Here is an 18,803-nt window from a genome sequence, read left to right as displayed (position 1 = left end):
CAATTCCCTGAAAGAAAAATACGCAGCACTCGAGCCTTCCGCGATTCACGGAGGGCACTTGCGCAAGTGACGTCAAGCACCGCTACTGGCTGCCGGGGGGGGAGGAGTACGTAGCTGGCGTAAGGAGGGCGTAGAGCGTTCCCGCCATTGGCGGCGGTTAGGGCGTTTACGCAACGGCCTGACGTAGGGGAAGACGCGTTAGTCGGGGGGAAGGTTCTAGAAAAGCGGCGGCAGCGGCACTAGCGGCAGTAGCAGCAGCGCCGGGTCCCGTGTGGAGGTGCTCTTAGCGGTGTTGTTTCTCGAGCAGCGGCAGTTCTCACTACAGCGCCAGGACGAGTCCGGTTCGTGTTCGTCCGCGGAGATCTCTCTCATCTCGCTCGGCTGCGGGAAATCGGGCTGAAGCGACTGAGTCCGCGATGGAGGTAACGGGTTTGAAATCAATGAGTTATTGAAAAGGGCATGGCGAGGCCGTTGGCGCCTCGGTGGAGGTCGGCCGCCCGCCGCCGCCTGAGAGCGGCGGTGAAATTGGGCCGCTTCCAAAGCGGTTCGCCCGGGATGTTTTTGGAGAGGGTTCGCTGGCCGGGGCCTGATGGAACAGTGTCTTCCCCACCCTTAGCCTGCCGGCGCCATTTCCCTTTGCTGGGGTGGGGGATGGGGAACTTCCACATGGCGGACGCAGCCCTTCTTCGGCGAAAAGTGGGGCGCGGAGGCGGGAATTCTTACTCCCTCTTGAAAGCACGCTGATTTGGGGGGCCCGGCCTCCCCGCGTTTTGAGCTTTTCGGCGGGCTTCGGCTCCTCCTGAGGGAGGCTGCGGAGCTTCCCCTCCCCCCTCCCCTCTCCCGGGAACCGGATTTGGCGGCCGCCATTTTCATTCCATTCCTTCCTCGCAGCGTTTTTCTTTTCAACCTCTGGATTCTGCTACTCTGCTTCTTTTATCGAAGAATAAAAGTGGTTAACTATTTTTCTTTCTTTTCGGGCCACTTTCATGCCGTTTCGAGGTGGATTACGAGTGTTTTGTGAGCTTGGATCTTTAAAAGTCCTGCGCACCTCGTTAGAGGCTCTTTCCCTTCCCCTCGATGAAATGGCGCCATTGCGTTCAGAAGCCACACCGAAGAGCGGGCGGGTGGGGGAGTCGGTTCCCGGGGCTGGTTCGCCCTGTTTTAAGAGGAGGTAAAGCCACCCATGGTGTCGGGCCCAGTTTTAAGTCGAGCCGTACCACAGAACATTTCGTCTTCCAGCCCCTGTTTTTTTTTTTTTTTCCTAAGTAACGGTTTTATCTGGTGGTTAAAAAGCTAGTTGAGTCACAGGAAACTTTAAAAATAAAAATTGGGAGCCATTAAGTGAGTACCGATTGTGGGTGGCCGTGGGGAAGGAGGTTTGGGGGAGGGTGTCGGTTTCACAATTTATTTTCCTGAAGGATTTCCTTTTGAATTGTAGGATTTATTTGTTTTTAAATAGTACTTTTTCTGGGAAAATTAATCTTTACTACCTAAGACTAGAAGTACTGGCGATAAAGTGGAAATTCAAGAGGAAAGTGAAAAATGATTTTTTTTTCCTTTAGTTTGGTTAAAACGTGGCTCAGTCCTTCGTTACGAGAAACGACTGGGCCACCATGTATTTGAACTTTGTCATTTGCTTTTCTCATCTATGTTTGCTATGATGGTTGATGATTACATTGATAAGAATAAGGTCTCGAGCGAAGGGGGCCTGATTGGGTATTTTCTTTGACCTTAAGCACACTTATAAAATAACTTTGTTTGTAATCGATAGTGGACATCGGGTAAGTTTGGAAAAAAAATGAGGTAAGTAATGAATTTTGCCTTTTGTTAGTGATGTGTAAAAATTATTGTAAATGTGCAGCTTTTAAAAAATGCGTAGTTTGGGTTGTAAAAGACCAAGTTACGCTAATTAAATAAATTACCTTTATTTAAGTACCAATATCAGATAACCGTTTAACGGGCTATTTTTGAGTGTTTTAGGATTTTGATAGGTTTTTGACTTTTAAAATTTTTCACAATTTTGGGAACTGTGGAGGGAAGTCTAATTGAATGCTTATCACTGTATTTTTTGAGCTGTTGGGGAAATTTTCATGCATAGAGGAAGAAATCACAACGGAGTTAGCTGTAATACTATTTGTTGATAATTATTTTCTGTTGTATGGAAAGTCATATTTGACCTCTGATTTGTATTATACACTCACGTAGTTGCTTTTAGACTTGTGGTATCTGAATATTAAAAAATTTTAACCTAGGTATGTGAAAGTGTAGCAACCTATTTTTTCTTTTAATGACTGCTGAAAATATAGGGCTGTTGATGAAACGTATTTGCTTGGTGGTTTATAGGGCTTAAAATTTTTCAGCCCAGGTTTCCCCCACACACACTTGTAAAATAAGACACATTTGTGCTGTGTAGTTTGCCAGATGGCCTTTAAGGCCAGTACACCTGAGTTTTTGAGGGGGGAGTTTCTTCTTCAATGAAGTGTAAATTGTACAAAACTACTAAGTAGTGAGCATTTAAAGTTTTACGGTTTTTGATTATAGCAAACATTTTACTGCATTTTATAGTTTAGTGTAATAATCTGTGTTCTGTAAATACCAAATCTAAAGCGCCTACCAAAAACCAGGTATGTTAAATTTTTAAAGCTCTAAATACCCACTGTTGGTCATAAAAACATTTGTTCCTTGGTCAGAAAAAAGGCAGATTTTATAAAGATATTTTGGTATATACATTGATTGATAAAAGTTTTCATCATGGAGAGAGTGGGGTATGAAGGGAAAGAATGGTTTTTCTTAGCGGTTTTTTTTTTTTATTGAGATACAATAGAATCACCACCAGAGGGAGCAATAAAGGGAAAATAAGTGTCACTGTTAAAGACACTGAATCCTGATATGGTAAATTACACGCTATAAGTAAAGCAACAGTTTTAATGTTAAGCCGTATGTTTATAATGCGTATTTAAAAGCCAGTTCTTTGTTTTGAGTAATAGGACTGAATGCAGCTTTTTATAAAAGTCATTTAAACCTTCAGTGACCAATGACTAGGTTTGTTCCTCTCTTCCGAAAGTTTGATAAAGGGATGTTAAATTTATTCAAAATAATGTCGAGTAAATTTAGATCAAGCATTAATGATTTTGAAACTTGTGTAGATCAACTGGGGCAATTTTTTTGGTGTAACACAACTAATATGCAGTTTAACATATGGTTTAAATTTGATGTAAGTTTTTTTTTTCCCCCCCAGAAAACTTTAGAAACTGTTCCTTTGGAGAGGAAAAAGGTACTCTGCCAGCAGGTCACCTCATATTTAAGAATTTAATTTCCTGCATACAAAGAGGAAATGTAAATAAAAATTGAAATGGTGTTTTCGTTTGCAGAGAGAAAAGGAACAGTTCCGTAAACTCTTCATTGGTGGCTTGAGCTTTGAAACCACAGAAGAAAGTTTGAGGAACTACTACGAACAATGGGGAAAACTTACAGACTGTGTGGTACGTTAAATACAAAAGTACTTACAGATACTAGTCTTTAAACTGTTGGGCTTCTGGGCTTAATGAGATGTTGAGTAAATGACTGTGAAAATCATTTGAATGTGTTCATTGTGAAACCTTTTTAAATACGTAGTTCATAACAAGTAGTGAGATGAGATGCTAAAGTTTCCCCCCTTGGTTTTAAGGTTATGAGAGATCCTGCAAGCAAAAGATCAAGAGGATTTGGTTTTGTGACCTTTTCATCCATGGCTGAGGTTGATGCTGCTATGGCTGCAAGACCTCATTCAATTGATGGGAGAGTGGTTGAGCCAAAACGTGCTGTTGCAAGAGAGGTGAGAAAGAACGTTTTGAATATTGCTGAAGTTGTCGGTTTTCTACTTTGATTTTCCCTAGATTTACATAGTTATCAGAAAGCTGGGTTATTGTCATAAGTTACTGTCTTACCTGATTATTTTATCATAGTATAGATGTCACAAAGAAGGTACCATCTTTGGTACTGAGAGTGTGCCTTAAATCATGTTTTGGTTACTTTCGTTAAAATGATTTTTTTTTCTCCCCATCACGTCAGGAATCTGGAAAACCAGGGGCTCATGTAACTGTGAAGAAGCTCTTTGTTGGTGGAATTAAAGAAGATACTGAGGAACACCATCTTAGAGATTATTTCGAGGAATATGGAAAGATTGATACCATTGAGATAATTACTGATAGGCAGTCTGGAAAGAAAAGAGGCTTTGGTTTTGTTACCTTTGATGATCATGATCCTGTGGATAAGATTGTGTGTAAGTATCTGAAATTAGTAGGTGTGTGGCTCTTTACATAAATAGTAAGTTTTAGATTTGTTAACTATTAAAAGATGAATTGTACAAGTTTCCTATTGATAAAGAACGTTGGCATAATGGAGTGAAAATTTTTCATTGCAGTGCAGAAATATCATACCATCAATGGTCATAACGCAGAAGTAAGAAAGGCTTTGTCTAGACAAGAAATGCAGGAAGTCCAAAGTTCTAGAAGTGGAAGAGGAGGTAATTTTTAGCACTCACTTAATTATTCATTTAACTATTCAAATTAACACATGTTAACTAACGTGAGTATTTACTACAGGCAACTTTGGTTTTGGAGATTCTCGTGGTGGTGGTGGAAATTTTGGACCAGGACCAGGAAGTAACTTTAGAGGAGGATCTGGTAAGATCAAGTTCTAAGTGCAAGAATGGTGACTATATGCTCAATTAAAAACTCAACTTTGCTGAATTGGATTTAGAAAATCTTATTTTAAAGAATTATTTCAGCACTTCAGTAGATTGTATTTTGGTGTGGGATATTTTGAATTGGCCAGGTAAGAGGAGATGGTTAAAAACCTAATCTTATAAAATGTAATCCAAGATAATGAATTGATTGGAGTGGTCTTTTTTTTTTTTTTTAAGTGATACTGTAACTACCCCCCCCCCCCAAAAAAAAAAAAACAAATGGGGGTATTCCTGAATGGGAAGTGAAGGCTTTGTGTAGAGACTTTAAAAGGTCTGTATTAGTTAAATGGTTTTTGTCCTTAGGTTTAAGATATAATTGAATTACTAATGTAACCAGATGACAAAAGAAAAACTATTCCTGCTTCCATCCAAGGTCATTTTGCACATAAACAGAATCTCTTAAAATTGAGTCTTGCCAAGTCCGGGCCCCCAAAGGAGACAACTACCTTGTGAGATTTAATTATGTACACTTCTATTTTAAGGATAAAGTAGTAACAACATTACAGTGCAAAGAGAGTGGTTCCTAATTTCAGTTGGAGGTATTAATAAAGAATACAGAGAACGGGTAAGAAATTGGGGTGAATAGGGTGTAATTTTTTGATTATTCTATGTCTTTAACAGATGGATATGGAAGTGGCCGTGGATTTGGGGATGGCTATAATGGGTATGGAGGAGGACCTGGAGGTCAGTTTTTATGTGTTTTAGTTTATGTGCCTTAAAAGATTTAAGCGCTACATGTTTAGTTAAGTGTATACATTAATTTTTTAAGATTTTGACGTTTTATCTTTTGTAAAGAGTTTAGGTCATAGTGATTCAATTACTTGGCTATTTCTTTGTAATTTGCATCTTAGTTGTATATCTTATGGAAAGAGTTTTTCCTTATTGTGTTAGTACAGGTCGCAAAATCATTTGGGAGGATTTTAGTAGAGAATTTAAAGGTGCTGTCATGCTATCCCATTGTTCCTCAAGCAAAGGATTATATACAGATGTATTCTATATGCTATTTTCCTGGAAAACAGACCATTAGCTATGAATCATGGTCAACAATAAAGGGGAACACATGTAAGATAATTGGAATATCTTAAAATAGTCCCTTACCAAGATAAGTCCCCCAAGGTAATTAGTAAGAAAAAAGTCAACTTAAAGACAACTTAAAATGCACAGTTGTATTTCCGGGCCCAGCTAAAGTTGTGAGCCACTCTTCTTTAATAAGTGGTGAATTTAGATGTATATTCTGTTGGGAGTACAGGAAAGTTAGTACTTGCTGACACAAGTCCTAATAAGAATGCTGTATTAAAAACTGTGAGCCTAGTAATAGATCTAATTGCTGGTTTTGATACTCCTTAAGCATGACTAAGTAACTCCTATGTCTTAACTATTTCAATTTTGCTTTAAAATCCAAATATTAATTTGATATTAGGAGTAAGACGAGTTCTTCTGTTTCAATAATTTGACACTACCATTTTGTTTTTTAATTTCGTGCAAGTTTGCTAATTTCTGGTCCTCCCCCCATTTCTACTCAGAAGAAGGGTGTAGTGGGCACATTCTTTAAGAAACCTGGGAATTCATGGAGAAAAAAGAAACCTTTGAAACTAAGTTATCTTTTGGACCAGTAGGGGTGTGTCAGGCCTTTTTATCCTGCTAACCTATGCCTTTTGTCTGCCCCCACAATCCTTACATGAAATAGAAATGTTTCAGGATATCAAGAGAATCCTTAATGTCTTTACTCTTAAGGAAGAGCTGTGGCATTGCAGTAATTCATAAAGGTTTCATCCAGTTGATTGTGAACCAGGTGTTCCCTGCCCCTAATTTTTTTTTTTTTTTTTTTTTTTTTACCGAGGATAGGTAACTACTCTGCCCTTGAGGCTATTAAGGAAGATATTTCATAGAACAAATATTTTGCTTATAAGAATATGTGTTTTGGAAAACTGGAAATGGGTTTGATAAGACAGTTCAAATGCCATTGAAAATATTAAGTAATTACTTAAAGGCTTATTTTATAATAGGTGGCAATTTTGGAGGTAGCCCTGGTTATGGAGGAGGAAGAGGAGGATATGGTGGTGGAGGACCTGGATATGGCAACCAGGGTGGGGGCTACGGAGGTGGTTATGACAACTATGGAGGAGGTAATTCACCTGCAACCTTTATGTGGGAATTTGGATTGAAATTAATGACTTAACACATGAGATTTTCGTTTCAATGTTGTCAATAGTTGTCTTAAAATGTAGAGTTGTAGATAGGTGTATTGCATTTATTCTGATTTTCTGTGGGAGATTTGTCCTAAATATGCTTACCATGTATTGCTGGTTTAATGCTTCAACATTATTTTGAAAATCATTATGCAAAACCTATTCCAATTTTTTCACAGGAAATTATGGAAGTGGAAATTACAATGATTTTGGAAATTATAACCAGCAACCCTCTAACTATGGTCCAATGAAGAGTGGAAACTTTGGTGGTAGCAGGAACATGGGGGGACCATATGGTGGAGGTAATTTATTCTACAATTTTTGTGTTTAATCACTCATGATTTAAGAATGGAAGACCTCCTCACTGCTAGTTTGTGTAACACTTCCATTATAACTCTGTTAGCTGAAATGGTGGGTTATTCAGTGGTTTTAGAATACTTAGGATTTGGGAAAGTAGGTTAGACCTTTCAGACGGGGGGGGGGCTCTTTCCTTGGCTAATTATTTAATTAGAGAAAGCCAAAGAAAATTGATCACATTGCAAGTTGTATAAAGTTCTAGGAGTTCTGTCTTTGAAAGCTAATTTAGTGTGAATATCCTGAATTCTTACTCAACGAATTTCAGGTCTTGAGAAAGTTTGCGGTAGTCGAACCAAACTTTTTTTTTCTAATGCATCTTGTGCTTGATGTATTTTTAATCCTCTACTTAACTCCAACTGATTGTGATGGACAACCCTCTAAAGGAATCACAGTAAAATGTTCTCAAGTGTGTAATGGCAAAATTAAACTTTTTGTGAGTCTGGATAATCTCCCCAAATAATAGGTTAGCTGGAAGTAACAGGTTATGAATTGCACGGTTTGAGGGGAGTATAGGTCTATAAAATAGAAATCAAATATAGGTAGTATTAGGTTTATTATGGAAAATGGAAGTAAGTTTGCTTTCTTTTGCTGTTTCAATAATTCTAGGAAACTATGGTCCTGGAGGCAGTGGAGGAAGTGGGGGTTATGGAGGGAGAAGCCGATATTGAGCTTCTTCCTACTTGCCATGGGTAAGTAGCTTTTGAGTTTTACATTAATATTATCTTGGGAGATCTAGCTGCCAGGAGTAAAAGCTTTTTAGGATCATGTTATCTTTCCTTAAAATCTGGTTAGATGGATAATTTCATAACCTATTTTTTTTTTACTCTTTACTTCTGTTGAAACAGGCTTCACTGTATAAATAGGAGAGGATGAGAGCCCAGAGGTAACAGAACAGCTTCAGGTTATCGAAATAACAATGTTAAGGAAACTCTTATCTCAGTCATGCATAAATATGCAGTGATATGGCAGAAGACACCAGAGCAGATGCAGAGAGCCATTTTGTGAATGGATTGGATTATTTAATAACATTACCTTACTGTGGAGGAAGGATTGTAAAAAAAAAATGCCTTTGAGACAGTTTCTTAGCTTTTTAATTGCTGTTTCTTTCTAGTGGTCTTTGTAAGAGTGTAGAAGCATTCCTTCTTTGATAATGTTAAATTTGTAAGTTTCAGGTGACATGTGAAACCTTTTTTAAGATTTTTCTCAAAGTTTTGAAAAGCTATTAGCCAGGATCATGGTGTAATAAGACATAACGTTTTTCCTTTAAAAAAATTTAAGTGCGTGTGTAGAGTTAAGAAGCTGTTGTACATTTATGATTTAATAAAATAATTCTAAAGGAAATTGTGTAATTATAGACTTTTTATTTTAAATAAGTTAAGGAGTGGGTAGTATAATTAAGGTCCATTGCAAAGCTGTTGTTATATTTGTGTAAGATAAATGCTGGTCAGATAATAAGTGTAAGTGTGTTGTCTGCAATTCATCAGGATTAAATTATCTAGATAACTTAAGGGATATCTCTGCAAAGAGAAACACCTTTTTAGATCTTTTAGATGCTGCTTCTTCAATGCAAGGAAAGGAAATAACCCCAGCGAGGTACTCTTCAGGGATACAGGTCTAGTACAAGAGAACTCTTGACGGCTACTAAGTTCAGCCAGTCTTAAAAAACTGCGCTGTTTCTACAAAGCTTTAACTACAGTAGTTTATAAGGATGACAACGAAAGCTGAGGGTGTAGAGCAAAATAGTTCTAAGCTTCAGTTAAACTTCTTTAGGTAAGATCTTATTTACTTTTCCTTTCTTAATTTTCCTCCCCAAAAGATAAAACTAATACTACTCTTCAATGGTCTTTCAGTATAGTGGTTCTCATGTAGTTTAACATAGCTATAAATTTGAGTTTAACAATTTATAAACTCAAGAGAATAATCTTATAAACCCTGTTTTCCAATCTGTCATTTACTTAAATTATTTTGGTTGTTTTTCCCCCCTTTTTTTCCTTCTTTCCCACCCCCTTCCCCTTCTATGAAGATTCAGGTGCTTAACATATCATTTTTTTCCCTGCTGGAATTTTAGCATTGCTATGAACCATGGACACGTATATTCTGCTGCCACAAAGACTGTAAAGTGCTTCATTTCAACAACTGAGGCGCAAGCCAAGTGATCATTAATAAAGCTTTTCTTGGTTCCTTCAGTGGTGTTGGTAGTAAAATGGTAGGTAAAAGTTAGGCTGCAAGTTCAATAAATCATGAAATTACCCATCATTACACCCTTGTGTATTCACGTTTCTTGGATCAAGCATTTTGAGTGAACTAGTGGTTTTTATTAAAAATAAAGACATTTTGTTCTGTTATATGGTTGTTCTAGTTTTATATCCTTATCAGGATCAGGCTCAGGAGAAGGTAGGGTAAAATGGTTGTTCCAGATGGTAGTTTATACTTTTAATGAATAAAGTGTCTACATTATAAATCCTGTATGTATCCAGTACTAAATATTTGGGTTTAAATATGGTAATTCTTTCCCAATCCCCTACCTTATAGGAGAGATGTAGGTTGGCTGCTGAAATTCTTTTCTTAGATGTCATCAGAGTTTGATTTGCCTGGCTTTATTGCCTTTTCAGGAATGTGATAATCAGGGCATATTCTACTGTATGCACCAGTGAGTCTTCTTTGATCCTAAGACCACCACTGAAGTTGTTTAGGTTCTTTGGACAAACATGATAAACTTCTTCAGATACTTTTTTTTTCCTTTGGCAGGAAGGTGTCTTGCTGCAGGTAACTAATGAAGAAGTGGTCAACCACAGAATCTTCAAGAAATAAGAAATTCTGTACCATCTGAAAGTAGTTCTTGTTGGTGCCTTCATTTTAAAAAAAAAAAGCACTTTAAGATTAAAGGGAAATGTTTTATGATAAAATACAAACTTCATTTAGTTACAGGTTCTTAATATAAAACAATTACAAATTGAGTATTGTTTGTAAAAGAGTAACATCAAATAAGCTAGAGAGAGAAATGTATCATGTTTTAAAATAGGTTTTGTGAGTAGACAGATTAAAATTCTATTTTAAATATAAAGTTTATAAAATAAACACTTTTGTATTCAAATACTTGGTGTAATGTTTACACATAAAATGTGTGAATCTTGTTCTATAAACATTCAGTTGTCTAAAAGATTGCCATCCCCTAGATTTTTAAAGCAGTTTCACAAAGCTATGCATATTGCCATTTTTCTTTCAGTATTGATAGTCAAATAAGAAACGCATTGTGGACATTATTGGCTGTCCCTAATAAAATGCCATTCTTTATATACTGTACATTCAGCGTTTGAATACTGCTCTAGTTTTCTGGCTTTAACTTGTATGTTTAACATTGCTGGTGGCGTTTTTTAAAAATATTTAAAAAGCTAGAGTTGTCCCAATTAAGTTGACTACAAAGCACTGAGAATCTGTCATGTTCTCTGAAATGTCAATTACCTTCATATGCATTCTAAGTTTCAGTGGTTGCCTTTTTAAAGGGTTAAACATGGTTGGACAGACCATAACAACAAGCAGTGACTTTCTTACTTGGAAATATTTACCGGAAATAATTTAAAGATAGTAAGGTTGATTTAATAACTTTTTTTGCTTCAATAATGAGGTATCTTTACAGGTAAGTCAAACTGATGATGGTTAAAGAAGATGAGCTAAGCTGTTGCTTAAGATGCAGTACCTGCATCCATCGACTTACAAACTTTAGAATACTTGTAAATATAGGTAAATATTATTGAAGGTTTTAAAATTGCCCAGCTCTACCAAGACCTCAAACTTGGAAGAAGGTAAATCAAGTTTGTATAACAACCAAACTTTAATCCGGAAAAATAAATACAATACACAATAGGCTGAAATGAATCTGCTTCCTGCAACTAAGTAGGTAACGTTGGATAATCAACAAAGGCATTTTCCCGGTGTGTATATTGTATATTAAGTTGTTGGTAATTTTTAGAACCTTAGGTTTAAGGTAGCTTATAAGTTTTTTTCTAAAAGAAGGAAATAACATTCTTTAGCATATACTTCTGCATCATATTTTTACACCAGGCTTAACCCTTAACCTCAGTACTTAGCAATTTGGAGCAACAATGAATTTGTTACTTTACACGGTATTTGCAAGTCAACAACTTAGCTGTGTGATTCTGACTAAAGCTCAAGGTTGCATTTAGGAGAAACTTCATAGGGCATATGGACAGGGCTGGCAACTTAGTATTGGCTATTTTCCTTTCCCTACAGTTGAACTATATCCCAAGAGCAATCACATACTGTGGATGGAAGGGATTTACTTATAGGATTACTGAGAGGCAAGCATTTTTGGGAGCCATCTTGAGGGCTGGCTTCTGCATTAAGAGGGATAATCTTTACTGGAAGTTTTCAAAACATTATTGCATGTAGGGTCTTGGATGGGTGTATGTGAATACAAGCTAAGATGATCTAAAAGGGATAATAACTTGTGCTAAGTGGTTAGAGTACTGAGTTAATACCAGGAAGCTTTAACAATCTTGTCTCCATTCCTTAGTAATGACCATAAGTACACAAGTTGTGAGTTCCTTTCCAAGAAGATGGAAAACCTTAATCCAAACATTAAAAGCAATACACGTTCTTGGGAAAATTTTATGTGAATCTGCTCTTTGAGCTTTGGAATAGCTATGCCTAGATGGTTGATATACCTTGTATGATTTTCATGCCACACCGCTGTTTACTACTGCGCCGATCACTTAGCTGTAGCAGGTTTTTTTGTAACGGGTAAACTACCCTAAGGTGAGTAGACTACCCAAGAAAGAGCAAATTCCTTTCTTTGAAGATGCTGGAAGGGGAAATTAAGACTGATCCAGGTGTACAAAAAGCATTTAAGTCTTGTGTAAGCTGATGTCTTTTGCAGCTTGGATATGTGCAAATTGGGTTTTCTGCTGCTAGGTTCTAAAAGATCTTGCTGAACCGAAGTCCAATTTGAGAGGGACCCAAATAATCCAAGACCTTTGGTACATGTTGCATGAGGTTACATACACTTGAAAATCTAATTTTACCTGTGACTGCTGTTAAACGTGGTGCTTATTGATGGCTACTTTTGAAATGTGAAGGCTTTCTTTGGAAACTGAACAGTGGAATGCTAAGAATCAGCCTTTCTTCACTTGTAACTTTATAATAGGAATGACTTCAAGATTAACAACTTTCCCATAAGTTAAGGAGGTAAGACTAGTTCCAACTGGGATTTAAACTAGGGCCTACCCACTGTAGATTGAGGAGGGGAAGGAGTGCCCACCAAAAAATGTAAAAGCAGCCAAGGGCTAGCTAGCTAGCTAGCTAGCTAGCTATGCTTAAAGAGTAAGCATTATTGATCTCTCTTGACTGTACCCCCCTTGATGTCTGCATTTTTTTTTTTTATTTTTATTTATGATAGTCACAGAGAGAGAGGCAGAGACACAGGCAGAGGGAGAAGCAGGCTCCATGCACCGGGAGCCCGACGTGGGATTCGACTTGTTCTTAGGTTCCTATTTACCCATGATTGAACCTGTAGTGTATATAGTTCATGTTGCAGGGATGAAGATAATGCTCAGTCTCCTGTATTTATTGGGTGGATAAGGTTACTAGTAGGCAAGCTGGTATTAACAAGTTTAAGTTGTGGATTTGAAGTTAATTTCTGTGGAAATGTGAAGCATCATGTTACACATTCTGTGGACTGTTCCCTTAGAAAAAGCCAGCCTCTGAAGAGATTTTTAGGTTAAAAAATTAATGTAAAAAACAGACCAAAACATGTCTTAGAAGGATTGTCGGCAAAATCTAGTGCTTAAAAGAAATGCTTAGGCTCGTTATAAAAGCACTTACTAGGCTCCATAAACACTGCTTTCTGTAAACCTGTCCCTATTTTATGGTAAACCGTTACAGTAGAAATAACATTTGACAACACGTGTACTCTTTCATGTTAATCTTCCCAGTCTGGGCTACATTCACTATACCCTACTGCTGAAAAGTGCTCATTGAGCTTGAGCTCAAATGCCATTCTAGGACTTTAATCATTGTAAGCTCCATACTTCTTTTCCCCTACTAATGTTGGGTTGTGCTATCACATTGTTAAGTGAGGCTTTGGGGATGGGACGGGATGGGATGGGGGAAAGAGGTCCATGTTCAGATTAAACTTGATAGGTAGTTCCATGTAGGGAGCCCTGCTCTGTCCGCTTACAAGAGACACAAACCCTCTTTAGACCCATTTTTTGTTCTTGGCACCTTGGGTTAGTCTGATCTTTAAAAATCCATACCATGCTGCCCTATTTGCTAGGTGACCCCTGTATTCCATCCAGAATGTGGATGTTGTGGAAAACAGATTATCTAAGGTAGATATGGTTGGAAAAGATGTTTTTTATAAACTAAAGTTTATTTCCACCAAGCAATTCAGAGTATTCATAAAAAGCTAAAAACAGCACTTGTAAAACTATGTACTTCAGTGCTAAAAAAAAACCACTGCATTTCAAGTCACAAAAGCCAAAATGTCTTAAAAATAATTTACATCCAGTGTTTGCTGTTTGAAGTGGCTTACTAGGAGGGAAAAAAGGTAACCAAGTGACTAGTCTGTCAAGTTTTCATGTCACCCTGTTCTTGGTACGTTTGTGTCATGCAAATAACAGAGTCGGACTTATGGAAAGTTGTAGCTTCCCCAGATTTCCCACAAATCTGTCCATAAAAAGCTTCAAAATGTAGCCCCGATTCAAGTAGCAGAAGAAATAATACTTGAGCCACACTTTGAAGCAGTTTGTAGGTATCAGTTCGATACCTTCTACCTTTAGTTTCTTCACTTTCTTTTTCCCTTATGGTTTTCCTTTTTGTGGCCTGAGGTCACCAGTTCCTTAGGTACAATCAGAACGCTTCCATCTTGGCTGCACTGAAGAACATACTGGTTTGGATTGACTGGCCTACCTTCATCATCTCTTAACATACTAAAAATATCATGATACAGTTCATGCAGTTTCTGTTTCATTGTATTAATAGCTTTGTTATGCCGGGCTCGTTCTCTCTTAAGGATTTCCCTCTTGGCTTGCAAGTTACATACATCGTCTTCAAGATTCAAAATTATGTCCAGTTTGCGCTTACGACAGTTCTGAGCAGCAACTTTATTTTTCCCTCTTCTTCTGATATCACGGATGAGTGACACTTGTAAATCGGTCAGATAGTGCCTGCTTAGCATGTTGTTGAAAGAATCAACAGGCATACGGACAATTTCATCTACAGAAAAAGGAATGTGCAAAGCCTTAGCACGCCGCTCATCACGGCTTAAGTTTCTATCTGTGTCATTGAGGTACCTCCTACTTTTCTGTGACTTTCCATGCCGTGAAAAAGATGTAGAGGTGGATTCTACAGCACTTGGCTGTAGGTGGTAAGTGTGGTTATGAAATACATGTTGAAATGTAAGATCCCCATGGAAATCAGAATTACTCCTATGATCCATGTGACAAAGCTTACTGGGCTCTGCGTAGTAGCCTCCTACGGCCCCTTCCAGGTCATGGTGGGAAAGAGATTCAAGGTCACTATTAGAACCTGTAGCACCTTCACACACAGAGTGAGAGGAATTAGACTTGGTGACGGAGGTACTATTGTGGCTTGAGTTTAAGGAAAGCCCAGAATCAGAGTCTGGTTCTTCAAAAAGCTGAGCCACTTCCATTGGATCAAAACCTGTGGCCAAGGACATTAAATTTATCTCATCAAATATGTTTAGGTCGAGGTCATAGAGAAGATCTTGACTTGTCAGATTCCTCATCTGATTGCCAACAAGGGGAAAAAATCCTGTCAGATTAGTTCCCGGAAGGTTCTGTTCAGAGTTGGTATTCTGAGAATGTAAGTGTAGAAATGGTTCTTGTGAAGTCCGTGCTACTGGTTCTCTTCTAAATGTATTATCAGGGCACCGCAACATGGCCTCATGGAGATTCACATCCTGACTTATAGCCTGGCTAAAGTTTACATTATAATGTATTGAAGAATTCACGCCATCATTGATGTTTCCTGGAAAAGTATCTTCAAGTGAGATGCCCTGAAAAGGGGGATAAAACCATTTTTAGTACATGTAATCTTATTTCAGTAGTTCTATTAACAAATCTAGCACTTTGGTCACTTTTGTCAATTCCTCTATACAAATAAGCAGTTAGCTATGAATCACTACTGAACCTAGGCAAGTACAATATGCAATGTGAGCCCAAATCTGAATGATGCTACTACATTTGGGGGAAGCTTTTTCTTTTTTTAAATATTCTAGAAATGTCAAGCATTTGATTTAGTTCATATTGTACCTTGCTGCTTTATAGATGTAAACTGAACAATCAACCTAGCTGTTGGCAGAAAGTCCACAGGGGAGTAGTCTAGGCAAGGTGGGTGGGTGTTTTCTGATAAACTATGATTGAGACAAATGCTCCCAGAAAAAAAAAAACCTACACCTTACCTTAGTTTGTCAAAGGTTTACTGTCATGATTCGATAAATTATAAATTTGATTATATCCTTGTGATCATTTAAGAGGAGGAAGGAACCGTCTATATAAGCTAATTCTCTAAAACTGAAGTTTCTCTATAAAAAGGAATCCTAAATCTGTGCACTTACATAATGCAGTACTGTTGCTCAAAACTATGTCATAAACTATGTCATCCTAGTAAAGAGGTTAAATATATTCACAGATCAGTGCAGAAACTAAGGTTCCAATTACCTCCAATGAATTTTCAGGCTGTGATGAAAACATCTGAAATAAGTCTTCCAGAGAGAAAGCTGTATCTGTCCCATTTAGAGCTCCCTGCAGAAAAAAAAAAAAAAATTTAAGGTGCACCATTAAGTTCTTTATCTTGAAAGAATAACCAGGTCTTTTATCTGTTCTGGATTTTTACCCTTACTTTGAATTTCTACACTCTTCTTTCAGTATTAAATATTTTAATATCCCTCAAACAATGATTTTATTTTGAAGACTATTTATTCGTAAGAGACAGACGCAGAGAGACAGAGGGAGAAGCCGGCTCCCTGCATGGGAGCCCAGAGTTGGGACTCCATCCCAGGACTCCACAATCACAACCTGAGCTGAAGGCAGACACTCCACCACTGAGCTACCTAGGTGCTCCTAAACAAGGATTTTTAACTCCAAACTCTTCCCCCATTCTTGCCTTAACCATCTTTCCATATTTTTGGCTAATATTCTTAGTTCCACCTTATTACCCTTCTGTGGATGATTCTCCAACTGGTTACAAAATTGTGATTTTTTTCCAAGTCAAATATATGTATTTAGATTTACCAAAATGTTTTGCCAGTTTCACTAACTGCTTCATCTCCTGCCTTCAGGTTTGTTTCTTAATGAAATAACTCATTTGACAGCTTTTTTTAGAGAGAGGCTCCACCAGTGGTAAACTCAGTTTTTGTAAACTGGAATTATTTGCTTTTATGCTTAAATAGGGATTTATCTGTTATGATTATCTAGTTTAATGTTTCCCCTTTGTGTTTTGCACTAAGGGGTGTATTGCTATTGATGTCAGTCTGTCACTTTATAGCCAATCTTCCCCCCCCCCCGCCCCCTTCAGACTCTGTCTCACATTGGTGTATTTGGGATTTAATTTGTTTTTATTTACTCTGCGTTGGACTCTGTACTCCTTTAATCTGAGTCCTAAAATTAATTTTCAAAATATTTTGCCATAAACACTCTGAAGACTGGTTCACCTTCATCCTTTTCTAGCCTGAGACTCCTATTAGAAAGAACTTAGATTTTCTTGTTCTGTCTTAAGCTCATCTTTAAATATAAAAGAAAAATTATCTTTCTCGGTAACTTTCTGTAGGAATCCCACATACCAAGGGTTACCAGCTAACTATTAAAACAATTGTTTTTTCTCTCCAAGGACCAGTTTTTATACCATTTTGTACACCTTGCTTTCTTGGCCCAGGATTCCTGATAGTAATGGTAGTATGGATTCAGATTCTAAATCAAACACGGGGTCTTTGAGGTTCTGATTTCTAAGGCTGGACAGACTGCTGCTTTGCTCTTGTCTCCTAGGTGGTGGCTAGGATTGCACTAGTCTTCCCATCTCCTGAACAGAAGAATCTTTATAAATCCTGAGCTTTAAGTGGGGGAACTTAAGTACCCCACCGTATGGGCTTAATACCTCATTTCTCATCTGTTCAACTCCAGTCTCTGTCATGACATCTGTATACAGTCCTTCACTGTGGCTTCTTAAATTTTGATGTCTTTTAAATTCTGGATTTGAGCTGCCTCTCCTGCTTTTGTCTACAGAGTTGCCATTCTTGCTTTTGAGTTGCTATGAACTTAAAAAAAATACTTTTATCCAGGACTTTCTGTCTTTGGTTTATCGTAGGGGTTTTAGCTTTACATGTCAGCAGGTTCACATTCCTGATACATTCCCCTCCCCTAACTTTGTATTTTAGGGTTTCCATTTTTGAGGATTCAGACCAGTTAAACTTGTAAGTTTTTAGTGTATACAAATAATTGGTTTCTCATTACACCAAGTACCTTGCATTGTATGAAGGCATGTATTCAAGGCCCATTAATACAAATACAAGGCTTTCTGTGTCTATGGATGCTACAGGACCACCTAAGCTGAATTGGTAGGTTAAGATGTCATCATTTACTAGTAAATTATACATTCTTAGTGGCCTGGAGACTTTATTTGCTAACTTGACTGTTAATTCAGAAGTGTTCTAGTATTTGTTAATTTCTGACCCAAACTTGAGTCATTAGTCCCAGCCGAAGCACTGACCAAAATCTGTAGATGGTCATAAGTGTGTGAGGAGTACCAGCACAAATCTAGATTCCTGTGAAAATCCTATATTGTGGGTAAGTAACGTTATTTGCAGAAAAGAAACCCTTAATATTTAGAACTAATGGAAAGGTACAAAGTCTATTCTGCTTTAAGTGTATTATGGACTGATCCTCCAGGATACAGATCTGTTTCATTAAATCTGTGCTTGTTCCCTTCTTCAGTGCCCCTACTGAGCCAGTCCCCTGGCTAGATCCACAGGAGACAAAGGACTAAAATGAGAGAAAGGACAGATGTGCCTTAGAGACAGCTGAGCTCCCTTTCTTCCCAGGTTCCCTTCTGCCTTGATTTGGATAATGACTGTCCTCGAGAGTTTCCTTAACCTTGGTTTCCCTTAAACCTGCCCTCACCTCTTAAAAACAAAACTTTCCCTCTCTTCAGAATCTCATTAGGTGTGTTGATACTTGCTTTCTAGTTGAGGGCCCTAACATCTGTTTAAAGTCCAGGCAACCGAATTATTCCACTACACCTAAGATTATAGAGAATAATTTTTCAGACATTTGGTTTCAAAGAACTTTGTTACTCTGTTTTTAAATACAATGGCATTATTATTATTTTTGTTTAGCTGGGTATAGATCTTGCACAAAAATGGACAATTAAGCCATCCTTACAGTTAATCCACAAGATGTATTCCATACTTTGAGTGAAATTTAGATTGCCAAGAAATGGTCAGTCTTTTTAAAGTCCACTTAAATTTCATGTTAAATATAAACATGTGGTTCTCTGGG

The 18,803-nt window shown here is 37.7% G+C and overlaps 2 protein-coding genes across 9 annotated transcripts in view; one reads left to right on the top strand and one right to left on the bottom strand.

Moving 5' to 3' along the window:
* Positions 1 to 198: 198 nt before the first annotated feature.
* HNRNPA2B1 (heterogeneous nuclear ribonucleoprotein A2/B1) lies at positions 199 to 10,366 on the top strand. 7 transcript variants are annotated; one of them, XR_008663064.1, is made up of 14 exons: positions 200 to 422; positions 3,239 to 3,274; positions 3,372 to 3,482; positions 3,668 to 3,814; positions 4,051 to 4,261; positions 4,403 to 4,504; positions 4,584 to 4,664; positions 5,348 to 5,410; positions 6,733 to 6,852; positions 7,095 to 7,217; positions 7,879 to 7,961; positions 8,118 to 9,042; positions 9,341 to 9,478; positions 10,021 to 10,366. XR_008663064.1 is itself a non-coding variant. In XM_055314722.1 (12 exons), exons 1-11 carry the CDS (start codon positions 417 to 419, stop codon positions 7,938 to 7,940), a joined length of 1,062 nt encoding a protein of 353 aa, XP_055170697.1. In that variant the 5' UTR covers positions 199 to 416; the 3' UTR covers positions 7,941 to 7,961; positions 10,021 to 10,366. The 7 variants fall into 7 exon arrangements, 2 of the variants coding, with proteins under 2 accessions (XP_055170697.1, XP_055170696.1); XR_008663065.1 differs by lacking the exon at positions 8,118 to 9,042 and having other exon boundaries at positions 199 to 422; XR_008663063.1 differs by having other exon boundaries at positions 8,118 to 9,478.
* Positions 10,367 to 13,624: 3,258 nt separating this feature from the next.
* Positions 13,625 to 18,803, bottom strand: part of NFE2L3 (NFE2 like bZIP transcription factor 3) — a 29,052-nt gene continuing 23,873 nt past the window's right edge. For both annotated transcript variants that reach the window (XM_055314719.1, XM_055314718.1), the window contains 2 exons: positions 15,972 to 16,055; positions 13,625 to 15,307 (listed from right to left, as the gene is read on the bottom strand). In XM_055314719.1, coding sequence (XP_055170694.1) covers positions 14,075 to 15,307; positions 15,972 to 16,055 — 1,317 coding nt within the window. In that variant the 3' untranslated portion in view covers positions 13,625 to 14,074. The remainder of the gene's footprint in view (positions 15,308 to 15,971; positions 16,056 to 18,803) is intronic.

The sequence above is a fragment of the Nyctereutes procyonoides genome, unplaced genomic scaffold (assembly GCF_905146905.1).
Source record: "Nyctereutes procyonoides isolate TBG_1078 unplaced genomic scaffold, NYPRO_anot_genome, whole genome shotgun sequence".
NCBI lineage: Eukaryota > Metazoa > Chordata > Mammalia > Carnivora > Canidae > Nyctereutes > Nyctereutes procyonoides.
The sequence above is the reverse complement of the archived record's forward strand: the minus strand, read 5'-3'. Positions and strand labels throughout refer to the sequence as shown.

Coding starts and splice junctions, on each gene's coding strand:
- HNRNPA2B1 (XM_055314722.1), top strand. Junction 3,275..3,371: donor TTCCTTTGGAGAGGAAAAAG/GTACTCTGCCAG, acceptor TTTCGTTTGCAG/AGAGAAAAGGAACAGTTCCG. Junction 3,483..3,667: donor GAAAACTTACAGACTGTGTG/GTACGTTAAATA, acceptor CTTGGTTTTAAG/GTTATGAGAGATCCTGCAAG.